The sequence below is a fragment of the Myotis yumanensis genome, unplaced genomic scaffold, assembly GCF_028538775.1.
Source record: "Myotis yumanensis isolate MYYU_CA2020_CCGP unplaced genomic scaffold, mMyoYum1.0.hap1 SCAF_6, whole genome shotgun sequence".
Taxonomy (NCBI): Eukaryota; Metazoa; Chordata; class Mammalia; order Chiroptera; family Vespertilionidae; genus Myotis; species Myotis yumanensis.
In genome coordinates this window covers 48,788,509-48,812,125 of record NW_027223757.1, presented here as the reverse complement: position 1 = coordinate 48,812,125, position 23,617 = coordinate 48,788,509, and the positions used below count along the sequence as shown (strand labels likewise).

Sequence of the window (23,617 nt, the reverse complement as noted above, 5' to 3'; positions counted from 1 at the left end):
TGAGCTAGAGTACCAGGGAATCAAATTAGTTATTACTCTTATTTGATTATTTTAATACTAAAAATCTAAAATTAATCTTAAAAATCAAATGACTTCTTGATACTATGCAATGATTTAAAAAAAAAAAAAAAACAGCAACAAAATTCTTCATGCCCAATCAGGTCCAGGGTGGTGTTCTGTGTTTCGCTGACCTAAGCGGCCTGCCTATGCAGATATTCAGGAACACGTCCATCCATCAGTGTCAGCATTCTATCAGATGCCACTCTGATCCAAATGACAAGCAGTTATCTACTGACATTAATGAATAATAAATAACCATGCTATCTTGGTTTATATGAATAAAACGTATATTATTTTCAGTGAAGATTAGTCTGTATGCAGAAGCAGATATGGTTTTGTTTTTGTGTTTTCATCTCATATATTAGGAAATGGTGAGGAAAAAAAGTAGCTGCAATAAAAGATGTGCTTAATGTGAACTCTGGTATACATGAATGCTTTGTTTTTCACCAAGCCAACCTTGCCTCGGCTTGTATCATATAAACCTAAATGAGCTGTATTCACAGGCTCCTGAATATTTATTCTGTCTTTTACAGACCTAACACGTAGTTTGTTGTCTCTGCAATATATACAATGACAGAAAATCCTTAAAAAATTAAAGGTCAGAAGAAGTTGTGTCAGTATCCTAACCTTGCTCCTCTTTCATATTCATCCTTAATCTGACTTCCTGGATGAAAACCTATTTAAATTATTAGTATAATCTCCTTTGTTGTAAAGTCTCCATCACTCTCTGATTTAAACACACAATAACAGAAATTGCTACATACAGCTTTTTGAAAAAATAAGGATGAAGAACTTTAACTGATTAGGCATTCACATACATATCTTGATTGAGTTCCTTTATGATATTGACTGATAGAGGTAATTCTGGCCTAAATGTTATAAGGGACTATAATCAAAATCTGGATTTTCTTACCTCAAAAAAAAAATAAAAGTTAGAATTCAAGTTATGCAAGTTTTGCCATATATTAAGTTTAGTGATTTTCATTTTTAACTTTACCATTTTACCTTTCCATTATGAAACTCTCTTCTCAGTTTAATATTAAAAGTTTAATTTTACAATTTTTGTAAATAATGAACATTATGAATGATTTGAAGAGGTAAAAAACTAGATTTCTTATTATACCTAATTAAGAATTTTAACAGAAACATAAAAGGATGGATTATAGTTCAAAACAGAAGAATATGCCAGGATTAGATCAAAACTTTGCAATGATAATGAGTAATAGTTCATTATTTTATTAATTAGCTATTAATTTGTACAACATCGAATTATAATATGTAAAATCACTCTCATGTAAACAAGGCAAAAGAGCAAAATGTTGCAGGCTATATATTTTATCTTAGTAAAGACACAGAGCAGAGAATGAAGATGTACTTTCACTACTTTAACCCACTTCATCGATGGGAAGGTATGTTCTGAAAAGTTTTAAATCAGGGGATATTGTAGAATTTCTGAAAGGTAAATAAAAAGCTATTGCCAAAGTCTATGAAACTACAGGAAAAGATTCCTTCAGAAAGAAAAGAAACTAGAGGAAGCAGTTATGGCAGAGAACATCCACTTTACCACATTGAAAGATAAATTATATTAGAAAGAAGGATGATTACACATATAGTGATGGCCTGGTGAATAATTTTGAAAATCAATGAGAGCTGTTTGAATTTGAAGTGAGAAGCAATGTTGTCTCATTGGGGAAATTTACAAAGAGGAAAATGATCAAACCATTATGTTCAGCCTTGAAATACACAGCGCTCGCATACATAAAGTCTGTGCCGAATAAACATCAGACACAGAGAGAGCATGGCTGAAGCAGCAAACTTAAAAAGTTCCAGTCAGGTTTCCTTTGCAAACTAAAATACTGTCTCAACATCATAAACCTGGAGCCATATGTCTTCCCCAGCTCCAGCTCATAGCCTGAATATCTAAGCTTTGTATGTGTTAATTTTAAAGCTCAGATTTGAAGAAAAGATTTTGTAGAAGCAAGGACTGAGGGGCTAAAGTCTGCAGGTTTCTCAGAGGAGATCCAGTCAGAAACCACAAGACTAAACAGCAGAGTTTTGGCTCCCTCTGAAATTCTAGGTTTGTAATGATGTAAGAAGGGACCACTGTTCTCATTTTAAACACTTACATACATTTGTCATATTTCCAAAATGTGCTAATTGCTAAAATTCACCTTCTTACAATCTGGTAAAATGCTACAATTAAAAATTTTAAAAATAATAATCTATTTGAAAATCAAGAAGCAATATATATATATAAAAATATATCATCAGCCATGCTCTCTCTGTGTCTGATGTTTATTCGGCACAGACATTATGTATGAGAGCACTGTGTATTTCATAGTGAACTTACTGATATATATATATATATATATATATATATATATATATATATATATTGCTTTCTGAAAAAAATTTGAAGGCATAGCTAAGGAAGCTTTATTTTGTTTTGTCTTTTTAAAATATACAATAATCCAATAATATACGAGTTTTCGGCCTCTTTGTAATTTTCAGTTGAATTTTCCACATAGAAAAACAAATATCTTAACTATTCAACACTTATAAATTAAGAGATTAGTGCACAGCAATTTAGAAATCTAAAAATTGGTCAAGGACAAAAATATACTTAATTTTTTTGTTACATATTGTAAATTTGTGTTTTTTTCCTCTAGGGGTAGAGATCGGCAGTGTATGTGTGCATATGTGTGCATGTGTGTATATGTATGTACATATGTGCATATGTATCATGTGTATATTATCTTGAAATAGAAAAAAATGGAAATAATAAGTTCTGATTTTACTTTGGAATCTGTCGTGAATGGCCTGTTAGAACTATAAATAAGACCCCAAACACCCTCTAATTTAACTTTTGTAATCTTTAATGTACCCTCAAACTTTGAGTATTTATCACTCTAATTTTCTTGGAAGAGATTATAACCTCAAGGAGTGCAACAATGTCCACAGAACAGCTGTCTTACAATAAATGTATGTGTGTGAGAGGGTATATCAATTAAGATTATTTAATCCATCTACTAGTTTAAATTAATGTCATTAATGTGAGCCGGTAAGTTAATGCCACTAGCTGTCACTGTCTACATGGCAACTAGTTCAGATAATGATAGGAAAGTACTCCTAGACATAAAACATACAAATATAACTTGAAAATATAGAGTAGCATAGTTACTGATATTAAGTTACTTTGTTTCAGAATAAACTTTCATTAGATGTAATAATGCTTTAGATATATTTTACCCCTCTACACCTAATGTCCGCTTTAGATATATTTTACTCCTCTACACCTAATGTCTTTTAAAAATAGTGCTCTTCTTTAAAAATAGAGTTGATAATATTAGCACAATAGATTGTTGACCAACTTTAAAAGTTAATAAGTACAAGATATATAGATGATAATTATATCTGATCAATATTACAATATATTGATCAAAGCATCCCAGTGCTCCTCTCCCCAGATCTAGGTTTTCTATAAAAGGCTATAATTCAGCCTTTAGTGTTAATGATGTTGGTGCAGGTCTTACACCACCATAGGTGAGGGGCTAACCTTAGATGTTAACTGGGTGACATATGAAACAAAATATAAAAACCGGTATGTGTCCTTTCAAAGCCTCCTGACTTTTAACACATTGGAAGCAAGAGACAAAATAATCGTCAACAGTAAATAATATAAATGAATGAGACCATTGAAAAGATTCAAAATCCACAGTAGAGTAGTCCCCGTTCATCCAGGGGAATACCTTCCAAGGTCTCCAGTGGATGCTTGAAATGTGGACAGTACCGAACCCTGTACACATATACTATGTCTTTCCTGTATACACACACCTATGATAAAACTCAATTTATAAATTAGACACGGTAAGAGATTAACTAATAACAAAATAAGACAACTATAATAAAATACTGTAATAAAGATTATGTGACTGTGGCATCTCTCTATCAAAACATCAAATTGTACTGTGCTCACCTTTCACTTAAAGGAAACACTTTATAGCTTCTCTTTGGCATATCTGAATTGCCAGCATCACGACTTTGGCACTTTAGGGCCATTATGAAATAAAATCGGGGTTACCTGAACACAAGCACAGATCTGACAACTGAGATTACTACAAATGACCAACAAGAGGATAGCATATAACACAGCGTGGATATTCTGGAGAAAGGAATGATTCGCGTACCAAACGGGATGGAGAGAGATAGTGTGAGTTTTTTTCATGCCATTCGTAACAGCGTGTGAGAGAAAACTTATACATTGTTTATTTCTGAAATTTTTCATTCAATATTTTTGGACTGTGGTTGACTATGGGTAACTGAAAACAAGAAAAGCTAAACTGCAGATAAGGGAAGACTGCTGTACATAACATGTGACCATTAAAATGTTTTCAAATTACCATGCCCCAGAATGTATTTCCCCTGGTTTGCTATGTCAATCTTTGACCTCCGACTAAACAAAGTCAGCAAAATAATAAACCTCCCATACTTCTTAAGGCCACAGAATTTGTGAGAGACAATGCGCATTTAACTCAACTGAGGTATGTATTATTCAGGGTTCCTGTGAAATTGTGTTATTTGGGAATAATACCATAACCTATACATACAACTTCTCAGATTCTACAACTTTTAACAAAGCTGATATCACAGGCAGAAAATAGAAAACAATGTCGCTATCTCACTAAATTCAAAGGTGAATGGTTTTTGTTACCAGATTTTTTTAATGCACATTATATATGCACACAACATACTTTCCAAGTATTAATACTATATGAATATCCTAATGAAGACATGCGTCCATAAAACTAAATTGGTGAGATATATTGCAGAAGATGGGATAACTTAAATGTGAGAAAAAATGAAAAAAGGATTTTCCAAATGTTTCTTTTCTGACTCATGCAACAGATATTGATGCAGATAGAGAAAAATATATAGCAGGGTTAAATTCCTCCCTTAGAGATAATATTATTGTTTGTACAAAATAACCACATTATGCCCTGACTGGTTTGGCTCAATGGATAGAGCGTTGGCCTGCGGACTGAAGGGTCCCCGGTTCGATTCCGGTCAAGGGCATGTACCTTAGTTGCGGGCACATCCCCAGTAGGGAGTGTGCAGGAGGCAGCTGATCGATGTTTCTCTCTCATCGATGTTTCTGACTCTCTATCCCTCTCCCTTACTCTCTGTAAAAAATCAATAAAATATATTTATATAAAAAAAAATAACCACATTATACACAACATCATGATAAATTAAATATTTTATACATTATAATTATAGTGACCATTACCTTGGAGGAAATGGCTACAAGTTGGTTACAAAAATCAAATTCAATGCAAAATGCTAGGGCAATGTATTATGACATCGTCTGCCAGAAATTAATGCTAATTTAAACTTCCACTAGAAATGTAAAAGAGTGACCATATACTTGCCAAAGTTAGGATAATTAGAAAAGTTCTAAAGTTATAAACTGAGCTTATGAATCATAGAAAGTTAAATTGGACACCATAATTTCATTCTTCCTTCTTTCATTATTTTTTTTTTCATTTTCATCAGATCTTCCTTCTTCCTGTCCTTTATTTATTGACTAGTTAAATGCACTGTGGTACATACAAAGATAAGTAAAAAGCAATCTAATTTTAAATGAAATGTACGAGGTTGTAGTAGAAAACTATGATGATTATAAATTTAAGAATCACAGTTATCTTCCTTCATTTTTTATTTAAAGGATAGAAGAAAATGCTAATAGCAGTGGCTCCTGGGGCAAAGGCCGTGGGACTGGAGCATTGGGGGGGGCACCTGTCCTAGACCTATGCACATCACCTACTCAAAAATGCCTTAACACAAGTATGCTGCGCTTCTGAAAGTGAATAAGCTAAAAAATAGTAAAAAAAATAGTGATGTAGTTTTAACTCAAATAGAATAACGATATTTGGAAATGATACTAAATTTAAGTAATTTCCAATTTATAGAGTGTAATGTTAGCTATGAATTGATTTCTCAGGTTTTGTTTCTTTCTATTATTTTTATGCTTGTTTTGAAATTCAAGAAAAAAAGCAAAACCATATAATCCTATAATAAAAATCACTTTCCCATGTAAGATAATCATAAATATACCTCAAGAACTTCTTATTTTATTTTTATATTTTTAAAAATTTACCTCTATTGTTGAAAGTATTACAGATGTCCCTCTTAAGAACTTCTTATTTGATGATAGTTGGAACTCTGCCTTTCTCAGGACATAGATATTAAGTAGTAAAGAAGGTTAATGGCTTTCATTTCATTAGAGGAGGGAGACGAAGTTGTAAAGGCAGATACAGAAAGACAGCGACAAACATGACAATGAATACATAGAAATATTATTTTCATAGAAAGAAATTCCTCATATCTGGAGCAGACTCCTGCCTATATTTCCTAGTGATTAGCATATCACCTTGCTATAGTCTATGCAGATATAAAATATAATAAAGAGTTCTCATACTCACAAAGTTTAAGGCTAATCATAGAGACTAGCCATATACAACTAGAAATGAAATAGTCATGTAAATTTAAAATGAAAAATAATTACTTTGGCAATGGGTAGTGTATCATGCTTAAGTCTTTAAGAATATTGGTACACATTTATTGGAAGACTCATGTGGTGCAAGGAACTACTAGGGTGAGAAGGTAGAACACTATAAGTTTGTATTGTTAAGAAGCTTAGAAGCAGTAAAAGGAAATCACAAATAATAACTAAAATCAAATAGTGTATGATGATTCCCACAGGGAAAGGGCAAAGTACTTATAAGTATTCACAAGGAGAGATTATCTAACAGGCTATCAGCGCCATTTAATTGGAATTATAAGTAAAGGCAAAATGTCCACAGCCTGAGATCAACTAGGGAGAAAAAAGCAAGGCATGGTAATGAAAGGGAAATGGCATGGACAGTAACTGCCGTCAGAATTTGGAAGACTGAGGTCAGTGAAGAAGTTGGGGAAATGTAGAACAGGTAATTCATTGATTATTTGATATGTCCCAGATACTGTTTTTAGGGATTTTTTTTAACATGCATGATTTCATTCAATACTGACAAGAACCCTATGAGGCACATACAATTTTTCTTAGCCCTATTTTATACTTAAGGAAATTAAGGCTTAGAGCGATTGTCCTAGTTTATACACCTGGTGTAAAACTCTGTGACTCCAGCATCAGAACTATTAATCCTGTAGTGTATCTTACATTTCCATATATATTTGTTTATAAATACTATATATTATAAAGACTCATTTGTTAACATGAAAAGTGATGATACAAATTACATATTACTTTTCTGTGAAAAAGCAGTTTTCAAAAATCTAATCAAGCAGAAATCTTATTAGTAATGCTATAACATTGAATAAATATTTTAATTTATGGAATAGGATGTTACATGTCCATAAATCATATATTATTAAAATAATGACAGACCTGTTAATTTATTAATAGAAAGAATTAAGAAACAACTGTGAGGGAAATTTCTTATAATAAAAGTAAAAAAATGTATAATTATTTCAATTCCCCTTCACATGAAATCATAAAAAAAAATTCTATTTTAATTCAGAAAATTAAAATTAGGCAATATAAATAACAGAAGCAGATCACAAGGATGTGTTCTGACATATGTGCATGTAAACTGCATTACATCTTCAGATTTTTTAGTTAGAATGACCTTGTATTTTATCGTCCAAATGAGAACACTTTTGAAAGCAAAAAGAAGCGGTTTTAATAAGTAAAAAAATTATCTTAGACATATTAGACATATGGTCACCCTGCTTAAAATAAAGTTTCATTCGTTCTTCGTTAACTAAAATCCATTAGTTGAAGTACAGGATACATTTTAGAAAGCAGTGTGGTGTAGTGGGGAAAAAAGACTTGAATTGGGAAACAGGATCCCCGGTTCTCATTCAATATTGTTCCTTATTCATATCCCTGAGTTTCAGTTTCTTCATATGTCAAAAGAAAAAAAAAACTTACTACCTGCCAGTGATGTGCTATGGATTAAGTGAGAAAATGAACATGATTGTTCAGTGCCAAATGCAATTCCCTATACAAATCCACGGTATACTCCCCAGCTACACACTTTGACAAATAATATTCAAATTTTAAATGAAACCAAGTTGCACAAAAGTTCCAAAAATTTCAAAATATATTTCAAATGTATTTTTATTCATCTTCTGAAAATATTTACATATGTAAAATACAATCTGCTCTCAATTTTTTAAATGACTACACTTTTTATCTAAGAAAATAGAGTGGCTAGTTTCATAAAAGTGACAACTTCTATGGTAATTTCTTTAATGGATTTCTTGACAATTAAAGCATGTTAACTACCTGAAATTTTATATTTTTAAATGACTGAAAAAAAGGTGTCTTCATAAAAGCATTATATTAATTAGTCAGACAGAAGTTCTCCATATATAAGACATGAGAAATATTTGGTTTTTAAATTGGAGGGTTTTTTTCCCCAAAATGTTGACAGAAAAAAAAAAATCCCTTACATCCACTGATCAAAACTGATCAGTTTTTATAGTTTTCATATTTCAAATTATACTCTAAAAATATCCCAATGGTCTGCCACTCTAGAAAGTATCCAGATAAACTTGCCCCTACGTGGCTAACCACCCTCATTTGGCTAGAGACTCACTAGTATCCTCTCCCAAACACTTCAGTTTTCCTCAATATGGAACTAGAATTTGTTTTCAAACTCTGAACAGGATCACTGAAAGGGAAGAGGAGAAATCCTGTAAAGACAGGCCTGGATTGAATCCAGGGGCAAGTACTCTCACAGTGATGCCAAGGAATTATGCCAAGGAGGGAAGTGATTTTACAAATAGTGCCATAGCTAAGTATAAGGCATGGAATTCTTTTGTCAATACCTCCAAGGTTAAAAGGAAAGTCATTTGATGAACAATTTACTTGACTCACAAAAATGCAGACATACTCTTTCACAGCTGAATGATAAGGAGGCATCTTTACTCCTTTAATCACATTTTCTTTAATGAATGTCTATTAATACCTAATTTCACCTATCCTAATGCATAATTAATGTAGATGACAGTAACGTAATTTTATTTTATTTTTAAGTACCTTAGTGTATTTTGCAGGTGACAATAATTTTGGTATTCAAATGAGTTTCCAATTCTTGAAACCAATATAAATGACTGCATAATTTTAATACTACCACATTTAATGAGATGGTTTTGTTCGTTTGGAAGAAGATGGAGACTTTTCTTCACGGTAAATATATCTCTTTACCGCAATTAAGGACTGGTTTTTCTTAGAAGTATAGCACTCAAAAAGTTCCTGCTTATTTTTCTTAACAACTTACATGTAAAAATCATATGAATTAAATTACACAACATGAAACAAAAATACTGTAATTTTTTAAACCTTTAAACATTAAAAGAGAAGGACCTTTCATGTTATTTCCTAGTCTTTTCTTAGACAAAATTTATTGTGCACTTTTACATGTATTCCTGCTTTGTTTCTTATGTTTCCCATTTTTTATTGTGCTAGAGTTTTACATTCCATTTTCACATGAAAATCTTCATACTACTAAACCACTGTTTTAATAGCTAAAATGTAATAGCATGTTCTTAAAATTTTCTGATAGTAGTTACTGTTGAATTCACCATCATTTTCAAATAACTGTTGTTAGCCTCTAGTCAATAAGAACATTGCCTTTCATTAAATTGATTAGTTAACTAAGAATACTTTTATACTTACCCAGTGCAATAGCATCCTGCCTATTAGTAATGGTAAATCTTCAGTTTTTTATTTCCACATACATGGAACATGCAAGATTTTCTACTCTGCAAAAAATACTGCCAGTGACAGAAAAGGGAAGAGGACAATGGGTAGACACGTTTGCTTCCTTTGGGGGGTGAGGGGGAAGGCTGCTATCTGGCCTGAGACCTGAACCTGTAATATCTCAATTTATTTTGCAGAGTACATCTCACAGTGTCAGCAATGAAGAAGATTATAATTGAGTACTGGGTCATAAGTATTTTATAGGCTAGTGACCAGCCACATGAAGTATCTAATTTGTCAACCAGGACAGGAAAATATACTTGGCTCAGTTATTCCATCAAAATAATACATCCAGTGGAAACATAATGTGAGCCACATATATAATTTTTCAATTTTTAGGAGCCACACTAAAAGAGTAAAAAGAGCCCTAGCTGGTTCGGCTCAATAGAAAGACTGTGGACCGTAGGGTCCTGGGTTTGATTCTGGTCAAGGACATGCACCTCTATTGCAGGTTCCTGGCCCTGCCAGGGTGCATGCACCAGGCAACCAATTGTGTTTCTCTGACATCAGTGTTTCTCTCTGTCTTTCCTTCTCTCTTCTACTCTCTCTAAAAATAAATGGAAAAATATCCTCAGGTGGGAAAAAAAAGAGTAAAAAAACAGTTGAAATTATTTTTAATATTACTCTATTTCATTCAATTTATCTAAAAACTTATTAATGATGTATGTTACATTCTCTTTTTTATACTAAGCCTTTGAGATCCAGAGTGTCATTTATACTTCTAGCACATATCAATTATGAATAGCCACTTTTCAGAACCTAAAGAACTACTGCCTACCAAACTGGATAACAGAGATCTATACATTTATTTTAGTATTTCTTTAAATAGTCTATTAGAAAGATAATGTATGGGGAAGTAATGTGATTTATATGCCAAATTACTATTAGCAAGACATTCCAGCTCAGCAATGAAACAGAATAATATTTGCTAGGATTTTCCTTGTTTTGTGACGGAAACTAGAGCAAAATTGTAGTCAAAAGCCCAGGCTCTCAAATCAGAATGCTCTGAGTTTGAATCTAAACTAAGACAAACATTACCAAAGTCACTGCAAGCAAGCCATTCATCCTTGATAGCCCCAATTTTTCATTCTGTACAATAGAGGTGATAATGATGTCTACCTCATTCAATGAGCTTGTATATGTAAAGCATGTGGAAGAGTATCTGCACATAATATAATTTAGTTATAGTAATTACGGTTAGTTATAACCCCCTCTAAATTACCTAGTATTTGCAAATACTAAAATTATGCTGCTGGCTAGGACTAAAAGAATTGATCAAAGTTATTTTTGGAATGTATTATAAGTTATAAGTTAAAAGATATATAAGTAATATAATCTTATAAAAGGAAAATTGTCAGAACATTCACAAACAGAAAAATATCTATCAATTTTGAAGGTCTATGTGACAGTTTCCAATTTAAAATATTGGTCAATTATTATGAGCACATATGTTATGTAATTGAAAATCAGTTTTAAAAAGCATAAAATTCACTAATTCATAGGCTATTATTGTTTAAAACCCAATAGGAAAGATCCAGCTGATGTATTATGATAACTAAAACTTTACGTTGGCCCACTTCCACAAAAATGGGGTCTACTATAACACAACTTATCAGGAATACAGTCATTTTATTTATTATTTAGTCCAGAAAAGAAATATGGCTTTGGCAGAAGTAACCTCAGAGATTTATCAATGTGATAAATTGTGATGATTTTGTATCAAAATATTAGTATTTATAAAAATATTTCTAGAAGTTTGCAAATGTATTTGTACTTGCCCTGTCAGTAGAACTCTTGTTAGCAGCCCCCTTAACCTACTTTTTTTTCTGCTACTCACAAGTCCAGAACATAGGGGTTTCAAAACAGAAGGCATCACATATCATTAAATCCTGATTAATGTCACTTTCCTCTCCTCTCTCAAATCTCATAGCTCAACGTGTAACTGTCCATTTCTTCTATGTCAAGCATACAGCAAATTAAATTTTAGGAACAAATACTGTTATCGCCAATATTTATTACATACCCTTAGTGCAGATACCACAGTGGGGAGTCATTGATAAATTCAATAGTGACTTTTCCTAAGATTTACTGAATCAGGCTGCTGGTGTAGCAAAGACTCACATGTTCAAATAATTATTATAACTTAAACACTTTGTCACTGAACTGGAAAAAAAGGCAAAGTAGAATTTGAATAGTACATCTTACTTACGTTCACAAGTGTCCCCCTTCTGCTGGTAGCCTGCTTTGCAGATACATTTTCCAATGGGCACTAACCATTCTCCTTCTGCGCTGCAGTGCATCCTGGGGGAGTTTTCCGCCTCTTCCTCTGCGCTGCTGACACATGTCCCTCGGACCTCGACTAAAGAGGAAAATTCTGAACCAGTCACTGTATCTGGAAAGATAGCTAAGTTCTCAATAATGGACCAGCACTTCTTGTAGTACACTTTGACAGAAACCAAAGCTATGCAAGCCCCTACATCCTGAAAGGCAAGATAGAATCCCTTTTTGGACAAAGGTCCAATCTCTCTCACCTCAGTGTTAAGCTTCATCTTTCTTTCACCAAGGTCACCTTGGGTGAAACTTTCATCTGCAGCAATGGTGTCTATTTTTACATAGAGGTTTTCTCTTATATTCCTGCCAGTGTCGTAGTCTGTTTCATAATAGTACAAATTAAAGGTTTCCTTGCAAGTTCCCAATACTCCAGGAAGACTGTTACAATCCCTCAGGGTGAATTTCAATTCTACAAAAATCCTTTGTGCATTGCCTTTCGAAATCCAGTTAGTCCGCAGCCAGTTGTTTTGGTTGGGCTCCATGACCTGGCACACCTGGTATGTTCGTATTGGGGTGTAGTTCTCATCCAAACCACTAATTTCTTCCCACTGTAAAATTAAATAAATGTCATCAGTCATCCAGCAAAAAGAGATAATAATAATAACTTTTTAAAATATATTTTATTGATTCTTTACAGAGAGGAAGGGAGAGGGATAGAGGGTTAGAAACATTGATGATAGAGAAACATCAATTCAGCTGCCTCCTGCACACTCCCTACTGGGGATGTGCCCGCAACCAAGGTAAATGCCCTTGACCAGGATGGAACCTGGGATCCTTCAGTCCGCAGGCTGACACTCTATCCACTGAGCCAAACCAGTTAGGGCAATAATAACATTTTGATTTAGAGAGTGCATGAGGAATCTTTGAGCACAAATTTGTATCTTTGAAAGAAGTAGATTCCTATCCTGACCAACACTTAGCCTGAGAATAGAGCATTCTCACTTCAGCTTCATCCTTTTGGTAGAACAGGTTGCTTTCCTTGTTTGTACATACAATAAATATTTCATTTTGTTTAATATCTCTTTGCTAGTGTATTATATTAGTTTCTTTATACATGTTTGCTTACATCTGTAGTCTCTATTGAGATTATATTTCTGGACTAAAGTACACAACACAATTATTATATCACAATTTAATGCATATACATATGGATACATGGCAGAATTTTTTGTAACGCGGTTGACATTTTAAGTGTGAATGTTATATTTAAACTTAGAAAGTACCTAGAAACATAGGGAAGAAAATGCCAAGAATACTCTGAATGGAAAAGCATTCAGATGTCGATATGCTGATATTAATAATGCGGACTCCTTCACAATCTTTTCAAAGTGAGACATAAGAGAGTAACATTTTACAGAGCTATTTATTTATTTCAGTGTTATTAATAATATTGTACACAAATCCACATAACTATAAAAAAGTATTTGTATAAAAGTATGATTCATCTTTGTAAATAAATTGCTTTCAATAGAAAATCAAATGGACATGGCAAAACAGTATCCTGAATCATATTTCAGTAATAAGCTTTTTGACCGAAAAAATAACAAATGTTTCAAAATGCTCGTTCATATGCTGATACAATGCATGCTATAGCAAAATCATGTTATATGTATTCACACAAAAAAGAAAGATAATAAGTTTAGTAGAATTGGAAACAATTTAAAGATTATTAAACCATGGGTAATATCATCTATATCACTATTAACAATTAAAGTAATTTCCCCTAAAATAGCCCAAAATGCCTAAAATAACACTTATATCCTTTCATATCATCATTACAAAATTACCCACTTCATATTTATGCTGTCTTATTAGTGAAATTCTCATCTACTTTTATTCATTTCACCAATGTGAAATGGCAAATATAAAAATATATTTGTATATATTTGTATTAAAATTCAAAGTCACATATCATGCAATATTTTAACCATAGTTTCAAGAAAAAGCAGGGGGAAAATAAACTAATAAGCATGTGCTAATGAGTTTTATCTGTAAAACTTGATCTAGAATCATTTATTTAAATGCTTTATAAAGTGTTAATATCTACTTTTAGAAGTGTTTCTTAGAAAACTAACAAAACTCACAAATTAGCAATTTACTGTAATTCAGCAATTTCTTGTGTGATGTTATATAACGGCTACAATTTTATTATACAAATCACCCAAGGTCCTCGACTACAGCAAAGAACCCATATCAACACAACTCCAGTTTGTGAGTAGTTAGTGGTGGGCATATTTTCCCTTTGTTTCCATTAGTTGCTTATAATATGAATGACAGCCAAATATACCCAAGTTCCTTCATTGAGACAGGTAGGTTTTTGTCTCTAAATTAGACTGAAATTAGCAAAAGAAGTAAAACTGGTAATGGTATCTACTACATTACCAAAAGCTCCAAAGATAAATGTGCTGTTTTTAATAATTTCCCAGTTTGAAGAAACCAAGGCTAATTATTATAAAGGAAAAAATCTTGCAAGTTGCTCTTTCTAACTTTAAGAAAAATTACATTGTTCTATCAATGAAACCATCGGTTTTACTAACCTATGAATCCCAGTTCATTTTCATTTTTATTTAAAAATTTGTTCCTGAGGGGAAAATTTCAAGGCAACTATGTATAGATAACAAATAGTGACATGATGTAAATGAATTTAACGCAACTCTTGTCTTTTTTTTTTTTTTTTTATCTCACTTTCTGATAAACTGCAGTGATTTCTACAAATGACACCATTGGGAAAGAAGTCTTAATTCAGATAATGTGCTTTTTTGGTTTGCTTATAAAAATGTTTTCTAGAAGCTTGTGTCTTAATAACAATTTATTTCCAGTTAGATATTTAATCACATGTAAGTTAACCCATTTCATATACAAAGAAAAAAACACTATCAATCTTCATTTTCTAATATTATCTGTTTAATCCTTCAGATATGTAGGGCTAACTGCTACTCAGATATTTTGAACTGACAGAATGCCCATTTGAGTCCAAGATAACAGACAGTCATAATTTATCATTTCATGGATTACATGGATGAAATACTACAATCATATATCAGTTTACTTCTCCTTAGAGATAAAAAACCACCCACTATCTCTATTTATTTTAATTGATGGATGGCAGAAAATAGGCTACATCTGTCATTGGCAAGAAAGGTGTTTCATTTTTTTATTGTGAATGTCTTCCTATAATATATATTATTTTACTCATGGAAAACTTCCACTTGCAAGAAAAGTACTGCACCTCAAACTTTACATACATTTTTTACTTAATTTGTAAAATATTTGACACTTTTCATAACTTATTTTCCCTAATACAGAAAACTACAATATGATATTATGCAATTTCTCAAATATGAACTGAATCAAAAATCTGAATATTTTAAATATATTTTCATCATTCACATTTTGCATTCTGAAACTGACTTCCACTTCATGACATTGATCTTATGATGTTCTTATACTCAAAAATCCCTTTCGGACTTTTGTTCTTCTCTTTGCAAAATTTTGTTATACTTTTTATATCCTCACTTCATGCTCTTTGATTCCATGTCAAAGATTAACTCAGGTAACAATAGGGTATACTTTCCTTTCTTGAAGCCCTCTTCTTTAATAAGGGATGAAGTATGTGATCTCTCTCACAATTAAAAAAACTGAAGAACAAAGACATTGACCTAAATTTAAGAAAGAATAGATTTTTCCTGATATATAAACCATAATGGTCAAAAATTGAGGGTGAGACGTTACATATGTTTCCCTAGATTTTTGTTTGGCTGCTTTCACTCATACTTACTGTAACAGATTTCACTGTAGTAAGTGCATGCTCTGCCATCACTTCTGATTAATAACAACAGATAGCATATGATATATACTTGGAGAATCCAAATAATATCTCATAGCAAACTGTATGCTAAAATATTGAGCATATTACATTTTTGGCTACCTTTTAAGGTACCTTTTGAATGATGCTAAAACTGTTTTTAAAAGAGGAAAAACAGATTGCATACTGTTTTAAAGAACTATACACAACCTACTGGGCTATTATACTAAAGAAGTATAAAACAACTAGAGTGGTTTAAATGAGTTTGTGAAAGGATTGTTCCCTGTAATTAGTTAGCACTTATAGCCTGAAACCTGAGGTAGGATACCACTCACAATAAGAACTCAAAAGATTATAGAATGTTTTTGAAATCCATGTCCCCAAGCACGAAGTATACCTTCTTCTTTACTTAAAAAATTAAATGTCTCGTGACAAACAGAACAAAATATTGAATACGATATTTGGAACTGAAATTGTTTAAATTGAAAGAATGTGGATAATTCCACTATGGAGAGGAAAGTTTTTGAGTCTTACTTTAAAAATGAAGGGTGATATTTCATGAGGAGAAGCACTTACCCCATTTGGCGGAGAAGAAATCCATTCCAACTCTGTTTGTTGTGCTTTAGAATCCAGCAGCAGTACTGAAAAAGAAAGTGTTATTTACAAACATGACATGAAAAACTTCAACACATTTGTCAGTTATTAAAGTGAACCTAATTTTATATGATTATCACTTTATGACTTAAGGTACATAAACAGTTATTTATATAAGTGAATGGTCAAATGAATACCTACCTACCTGATACAAGTATATTACTCCACCGAGGGAGAAAATATATTAAAATACCATCTTATATTTGGTATTTTTGATTAAAATGTTAAAATAAACTTAAAAAACTAAAAGTAAAAAAAGTAGGGTAAACATTGCTATGTGACGTATTGCTTTTCTAGAAATTGTATATTATAAAGAGTTTGTAAACCATTGAGCCTTCCAAATTCTGTGAAACATGATAACCTGAATGTAATAAAGTGTAATTCTACATTGCTCTTAAGATAGTCATTAATTTATAATATTTTGCCATCAGTATTCCTAGCACTTTTTGAGAATTGCAGTTTATTAAAACTCTTCACATGCAGTGTCTTTCACATACATATACAAGATGAATATGACTAGAATCTGTATTAAGAAATGTTATCCTGAGAAAAATAAACTATTATTTGCAAGGTATGGTTTTGAGTTAGTTAAACATCTGTTTTCAATATTTCCATTTTACATTAATTTCCAAAGGTTTCAAAGCATTAGCTAATTCTCAAAATGGTATATTTGAACTCTGACTTAACTATTTTTCTGGTTTTCTTTTTAAAAGTTGTATTCCACTTTTATGCTATCAAAAAATCATAATGAAATGAAATTTAAATGTAAATGTAACTATTGCTCCTGATATTGTTAATACAACATATTCAAATGGCATATGTCATACTTCCAATTTTATACATTTTATTGCATTTTAAGACAATTACTCTCCTAAAGCATTCACTTATTGTTCAAACTGGTTTGTTACCTGAGTTTTTCTCTTTCAAATTATTTTTGACTCTAGAGCATTTTAACAAAGGTATCAATTTGTCCACAAATAACAGTGAATGTAACCATGAATGTGCAAATATGGTTAACATCCAACTTCAACAAAATGTTAAAATTTGGACTTTAATAAAGTATGGTTATAAGAACTTTTAAATAATCACTAGAGGGAAAAAATGTATTTTAAAGGAAATGAAAATGTGTCATGCTTGGAATACAGAACACATTGATTATGTGTTCAATTCCTCCATTCCAGTCAAGGTTATTCTCTGTAACTGAAAAAAGTAGATATAGATGGATACAAAGACACTTGTTTTCAAAAATGTTTTGCACTTAAGACTGTCCGGGAGACCATGACAGCACAAACTTTGGTCACAAACACTTGACTCTCTTCCAAATGAGGAGGGGGAAAAACACACTTTAAAAATACAAGTTGTATTTTGCACTTTGAGCATTAAAAAATCGTTGGATTAGTGAATTTATATGAAGTAAATTTTATTTTGTTTTTGTCCTCGACAATGGAGACAAAGCTGAAGGAAACAACGCAGGTGCTACGCACTCTTGAGATAATTTATTTTATTTTTATTATTTTTTTTTTGTCTTTTGTACTGACAAGAGACAATTGGATTTTAAACCTAGGTGACCTCCTTGGGTCATTTTTGAGAGCAAAATAGGCATTGTGGACTGTTTACTGTCATTCCGTTCCTCCTCAACACAGACTGGTGTGGCTCGGGGTGGCGATGGCACACAAGTTGAGAAGTCAACAAAACCAAACAGAAAGTGGCCCTTGCGCGTGGAATCAGAAGCAGCTCTAAAGTGATCAGCGGGTCTCGCTCGCTGCCATCCGCTCTCTGGATCCACCCGCAAGCGCGCGCTCCAGCCTCCCGGCTCCGAGCACCGGCGCATCCTCCACGCCCGCGGAGGGCAGCCCTGCGCCGATCGGGACCTGGGCGCTCAGACCGGGCTCGGGGACTCCGCGCCCTCCCGCATCGGGCGGCGGGGAGAGGGCGAGGGGCGCGGGGCGGGCGCGCCCTGGCGGAGGCTGCCTAAGGCCGGGCGGGCAGCGGCGGGCGGCGGGGCCAGGGCGGGGCCGCCGGCGGGGCGGGGCGGGGGCTGCCAGACAGGCGCGCCCGCGCGCAGAGCATCCATTACTCCGCTGCCAGACCTGGGCACTCCAGGGAGCCGGTGGCGCCCTGGCTCCTGCCGGAGACAGGAGGAGGAGAGAGGCTTCGGGAAGCGTCTCCTCTGAGAATGCAGCGGCGGCGGCAGCTTTTACCAAGAGGAAACACAGCAGCTGCACTTCACCTCCAACCTTCAGACTCTTTAGACCCGCGCTCGCGGTAGCGGGAACCGATCGCCCCGAGAGAAACTGTTCGGGGAAAGTGGAGGAAGGAGGCGGGGGGGTGGGGGAGAACCCTCATCTTCTTCCAACCACCCCACCCACCCTGGAGGCCGAGGACTGCCTTTCCAGCGCCCGCCAGCGAGTGCCCCGGCCGGGCCTTTGGGCAGGCAGGGCGGTCACAGCTCGGGATCGCCGCTGCGCGCTGGGAGCGTCGCCACCGAGAAGCCGGGCTCATCTGCCACCCCGCCCACCTTTTAAATATTTCACTTCTGCGTTTAAACAATTCAGCCTCCTAGAATCAGAATCCTTCCCACGTACCCTGCACCCAGAAGAGAAAGGCGAGCGAGCGAGCGAGCGAGTGAGCTGGCTGCGGGAACCTCTCCCCCTAGTGATGCAGTTATTTATAGCGCACGCTCAGGCCGGGGTCTGCCCGGGCTCGCGCCGCGCTCAGCCGCCGCCGAGCAAACTTTTCCGCTGCTCTTGCTATTCCTATTCCGGGGGAATCGGGACACGGTTCCAGGATTGGAGGCTCCTAGTCGCTAACATCATGGGAGTAGAAATGTGGGTTTCGGTGTGCCTGGGTGTGTCTTTCTAGTAAATGTCAGTTCAGCTGCAAACGCGTAACGGACACTTCGGAGTACAAGGTTTTCTCAAAATTCCTCTGAATGGGTTCAGAGTCAACACGGGTTGCAGATGTGGAAACTGGGGTCAGAAGGTCAGGCTGGACCAAGAAGGAGGGCAAGACGTTGGTTTGAATGAGCGAAGAGGAGGGCACGAAGAGAACTGGGGGGACCACCAGCACTAAATCGCTAAGTTTTCAAGGATAGATAAAGCGAGAACCGATATGTAGGTAGCCCCCACCATCTCCACCACGACCTAAATCTGATATCAGATTCCTCCATTCTCCACACTTCAGAAACAAGTAATTTTTAGTATTCTGCTTTTAAATATCGTAAAATCAACCTTAGACTTACAGCCTAGAAGACCGGGGGGGCTGGGGGTGGGGGGGGCAAATAGTGACAATGCTTGGAGCAAGGCAAAATTTCCATTGACAGGATTTATTTTCCCCAGCTCCAACTACAGGCACCGAAAGGTATTTTACCTTCTGTCAGTGGTTCAAAGGAAAAGAAAAAAGAATAATAATAATAACAACACACAAGCGTATCTGGTGCCCAAATGAAACCTGCTCTCTCCATCCACAGCTAGCCCTCGGGGTCCAGGTCTTTCGCTCGGTTTGACCACTCGGACTCAACTGCCGGACTTGGGGCAGATGTTGGGGGACTTTCGGTCGCCTAGTCGGCAGCACATGACCAGGCGCACAGCCCCAGCCTGGCCCCTGCCTCCCGGCCCGGGCGAGACATCTGGGCTCCGGCTGCCCCGGGCCGCCGGGGTCTGCGCGTGGCGCGCGCTGAATGGAGACATCCGCGGCCGCGGGGAGCGCGCCCCGGGTCGGCTGCACCTCCGCGGCGTTATTGTTCCGCGCAGGCGGCCGAGCGCCAACCGCAGGCCCGCGTCTCCTCCTCCGACGCAGTGAGCACTTCATTAGTAACCCGAGCCCTCGGAGCTCACACAAGTCACGGTCCCTCTAGGAAGGCTCCGGACTGGAGCCGCTCGCTGGCGGGCTGCCCGGGACACTGAAGGCTGCACTCTCCAGTCTCCCACCAACTCCGGCCGCAGCCTAGCCCACCGGCGGCAAACACAGAGAGGAGGAAGGGGAGAGGGCTCGAGAAAGAGATCTGACCCGCTCCGGGTCTTCGAGAATGAGCACGCCGACCGGCCCCCAAGCCCCATCCCGCCGCCCTCTGCTGCTGCTCACGCCCTCCAGACTGCCCGCGAAAAATCCCGCTCCGGTCGGGCCGACAGCCCGGGACGCGGGGCAGCAGGAGGCTGGGAGCAGCGCCCCTGGCCACCCGTGGCAGCCGGAGCGGTGAGGGGGCGGGGAGCTAGCGGGGGAGGGTCGCCAGGCGCCGGAGGCGCGGCCGGCAGCCCCCCGGACTAGCCGGCTCGCCCAGGTAGACAGCTAAATAAATAAGTCAGAACAAACTTTGCTTTTCCATCACCTTACCTTCCTTTACAGCTTGCGCCTCCCCGGTGTGTGCAAAACGGAGCAGCCAGATGTAGCATAAAATAATCCACGAAGGGTTCCGAGTTTGAAAAACCATGGTGCAGGAGCAGGTTTTATTTTAGGTTTCAGTTGAGTCGCAGCTTTTTAAATGCTGTTTGCTCCGAGTGGATTCTTATTTTTATTGCTCTTCTTGCATCGATTCCCCTTCTCGATCTCCAGGCGGCGGCTCCACGTTGAGCTTTTAAAAAAAATTTCCCCCTCCTGATCGTTCGCACCGTATTCACTGCCTGCAAGTCTCCGACTGCAGACCCGCCGCTTGCTCCACACTCCCATAATATCAATTAGGGGGGCGGGGGCGGGGCTCCGAGCCGAGAGCCTCAGCCACTCGGGCTGAGTGGCAGGCGCAGCCGGCCTGCCAGGCTGCGATTCCCAGGGCTGAGGGGCGGGTCCCCGCGAAACGGCCGCCCCGGCCACGGGGGCGGGGTTCGGGGAGCGGACCAATCGGCGGCGAGCGGAGTCAGATTGCGGGTCCAGGATTCCCTCCAGGTTCTGGGCTCCCTGCCGGTGCTGGATGCTCTGGAGGGAGGACGTGGATGGCAGCCGAGGTGCGTGCTGCCTTGGCCCCTCGGCTTTTAGCAACCGCAGCTTTCACGGAGCCGAATCGTTCCGAGAATAACGCTTCCAACCTACAGCCCCCTGTAGAGCATGACTCCCCTGCCTCTTGTAGGAACCAGAGGCAATGCAAGCGATGTGTTGTCCGCTACAAGGCACGCAGCCGGGACACTCAAATGAGCTGTGCCTTTAAGTAAAGTGCCTTTTACTTTTTTTGTTGTTACAACCTCCGCGGGTCGGATAACTTTGTTCTTTTCCTTTCTTGAAAGGTTTCTACTTCTCTTTTTGTTACGCCAACGGCAGTCAGCTCTAGGCACCACCCAGCACAATCTCCGGAAGAATAAAAGTAACCACATGTATTATGTGCAAACAGTGTTTCCAAGAGTTTGCAACAAACTCTGGCAAAAGACACAGAGGAAAAGGGAGTGTAGAAAGGAAGTCTTTTGTTTTATGTGTCCCTCTCACCCCGCCCAGTCTTTTCACAATAGTTGGTTGGGTGAAGTAAGACATTAAGAGAGAACCTTCAGATGGTTCCGTATCTTTTTTTTTTTTTACATGTTTATAATTTTCTGAGGTTTTCTTTGGATTTCCCCATTTTGACGGTTTCCCATTTCGCTGCAAAACTTACATTGAATTTTAAAGAACGCTAGAATGCTACTACGCATTAAATTCATAAAGTAAAACGTCTTTTGCAAATAGCAACTACTTTCCTATAATTATTCAATAATTATCTCTCAAAGGGAAAGAGAATAAGAAGTGTAACCAACATCTCCAGTTGAATTTATCCAACCAAAATGTCGCGGACGGCTGTGTAGAGAGAAATCGGTTTAACCTTAGGCAGTTTTGGACTCTTTGCAATTCAAGAGGTGAGTAATATAATGAGGAAGAACTTTAAAGCATTAATTGTCAAATCCTCCATTTCAAAGGTCACTAAGGTAACCTGATCACACGTTTAAGATGAGCTTCATTTTCTTCTCGTCCTGTATCTCTTTCTTTTAAAAGAAAATCTGACATTCGTGATTTATCTTTATTTGTGATAGGCAAAAAGTTTGATCTCACCTAAGACTCTAAACTTTTCCTGTCTTTCTATCTGGAAATATAAAGTAAATCCAGTTATTTCTGGTATTTTTAACAGAGTTCTCAGAGATGACAGATCCCCAGATTTTTTAATTTTTTTTTTATGGTAAGTTGTCTCCTATAGCTTTTACTTGCCTAATGCAATTACGAAAAGAAAGAAGTGAAATTTCCTTCAGCTCTAACTTCTCTTTGGTTCTGTAGGGGTTTTTTCCTTAAATGTTACTTTTTCCTAGCCATTATGCCTATTAAATATTTTAGAAATGTTTTATAAAAGCATCCCAGGTGTCTTTTAAAGGAAATATAAACTGCTTAATAGATTAACTTTGAAAAGAGACGAAAAAAATGTAGAGTACACTTGTTACAGAGAAGATCAAGTGGTATTTATATAAACAGATGCTTTAAGAGTAAAAATTGTAAGGTAAAATATTAGAATTAAAAACATAAATCCCCACACATAGGCTATAAAACTATTAATCTCAAAACCACAAACTCACAAATATTAAACCACTTGTAATAGTTAAAATAATTCTCCAGGATTTCAACACTTTCCCCCAGGCCTCATCCCCACTTCTTAGAATGACACCAAGGTAGCCTTTAAAGTTTAAAATAGTCCTTTCATCTATTGAATGACTAATACTCAGTGATGTGAATACAAATACCTTTCCATTAAACCAGGAAACCAAAGAAGTAACATCCTTCTCTCTGATGAGTGTAGGTGGTATAGGGAGGTGCCTTATTGTATCCCTTCTCTGTGTCAGACATGGGGGCTTGCTTTTATTCTTAGACACAAGAGGCTTCACATTAAATGCACATGTGCCAGGCCGCTGACAGTTTTCTCTGCAGAGCTGCACAGTGATACTCATTTTAAGTTACCAACCCTCTCTTCTTGTCCTCCACCTCTTCCTTCTCCTTCTCTTCTC

At 36.7% G+C, this 23,617-nt stretch overlaps 1 protein-coding gene across 6 annotated transcripts in view; it reads right to left on the bottom strand.

The window, feature by feature from the left end:
• EPHA7 (EPH receptor A7) overlaps positions 1-21,304 on the bottom strand; it is a 173,490-nt gene extending 152,186 nt beyond the window's left edge. For all 6 annotated transcript variants that reach the window (XM_070418060.1, XM_070418061.1, XM_070418062.1 and 3 more), the window contains exons 1-3: positions 21,009-21,304; positions 16,599-16,663; positions 12,096-12,765 (exon numbers count right to left, since the gene is read on the bottom strand). In XM_070418060.1, the coding sequence (XP_070274161.1) occupies positions 12,096-12,765; positions 16,599-16,663; positions 21,009-21,105 (832 nt within the window). In that variant the 5' untranslated portion in view covers positions 21,106-21,304. The remainder of the gene's footprint in view (positions 1-12,095; positions 12,766-16,598; positions 16,664-21,008) is intronic.
• Positions 21,305-23,617: the final 2,313 nt, after the last annotated feature.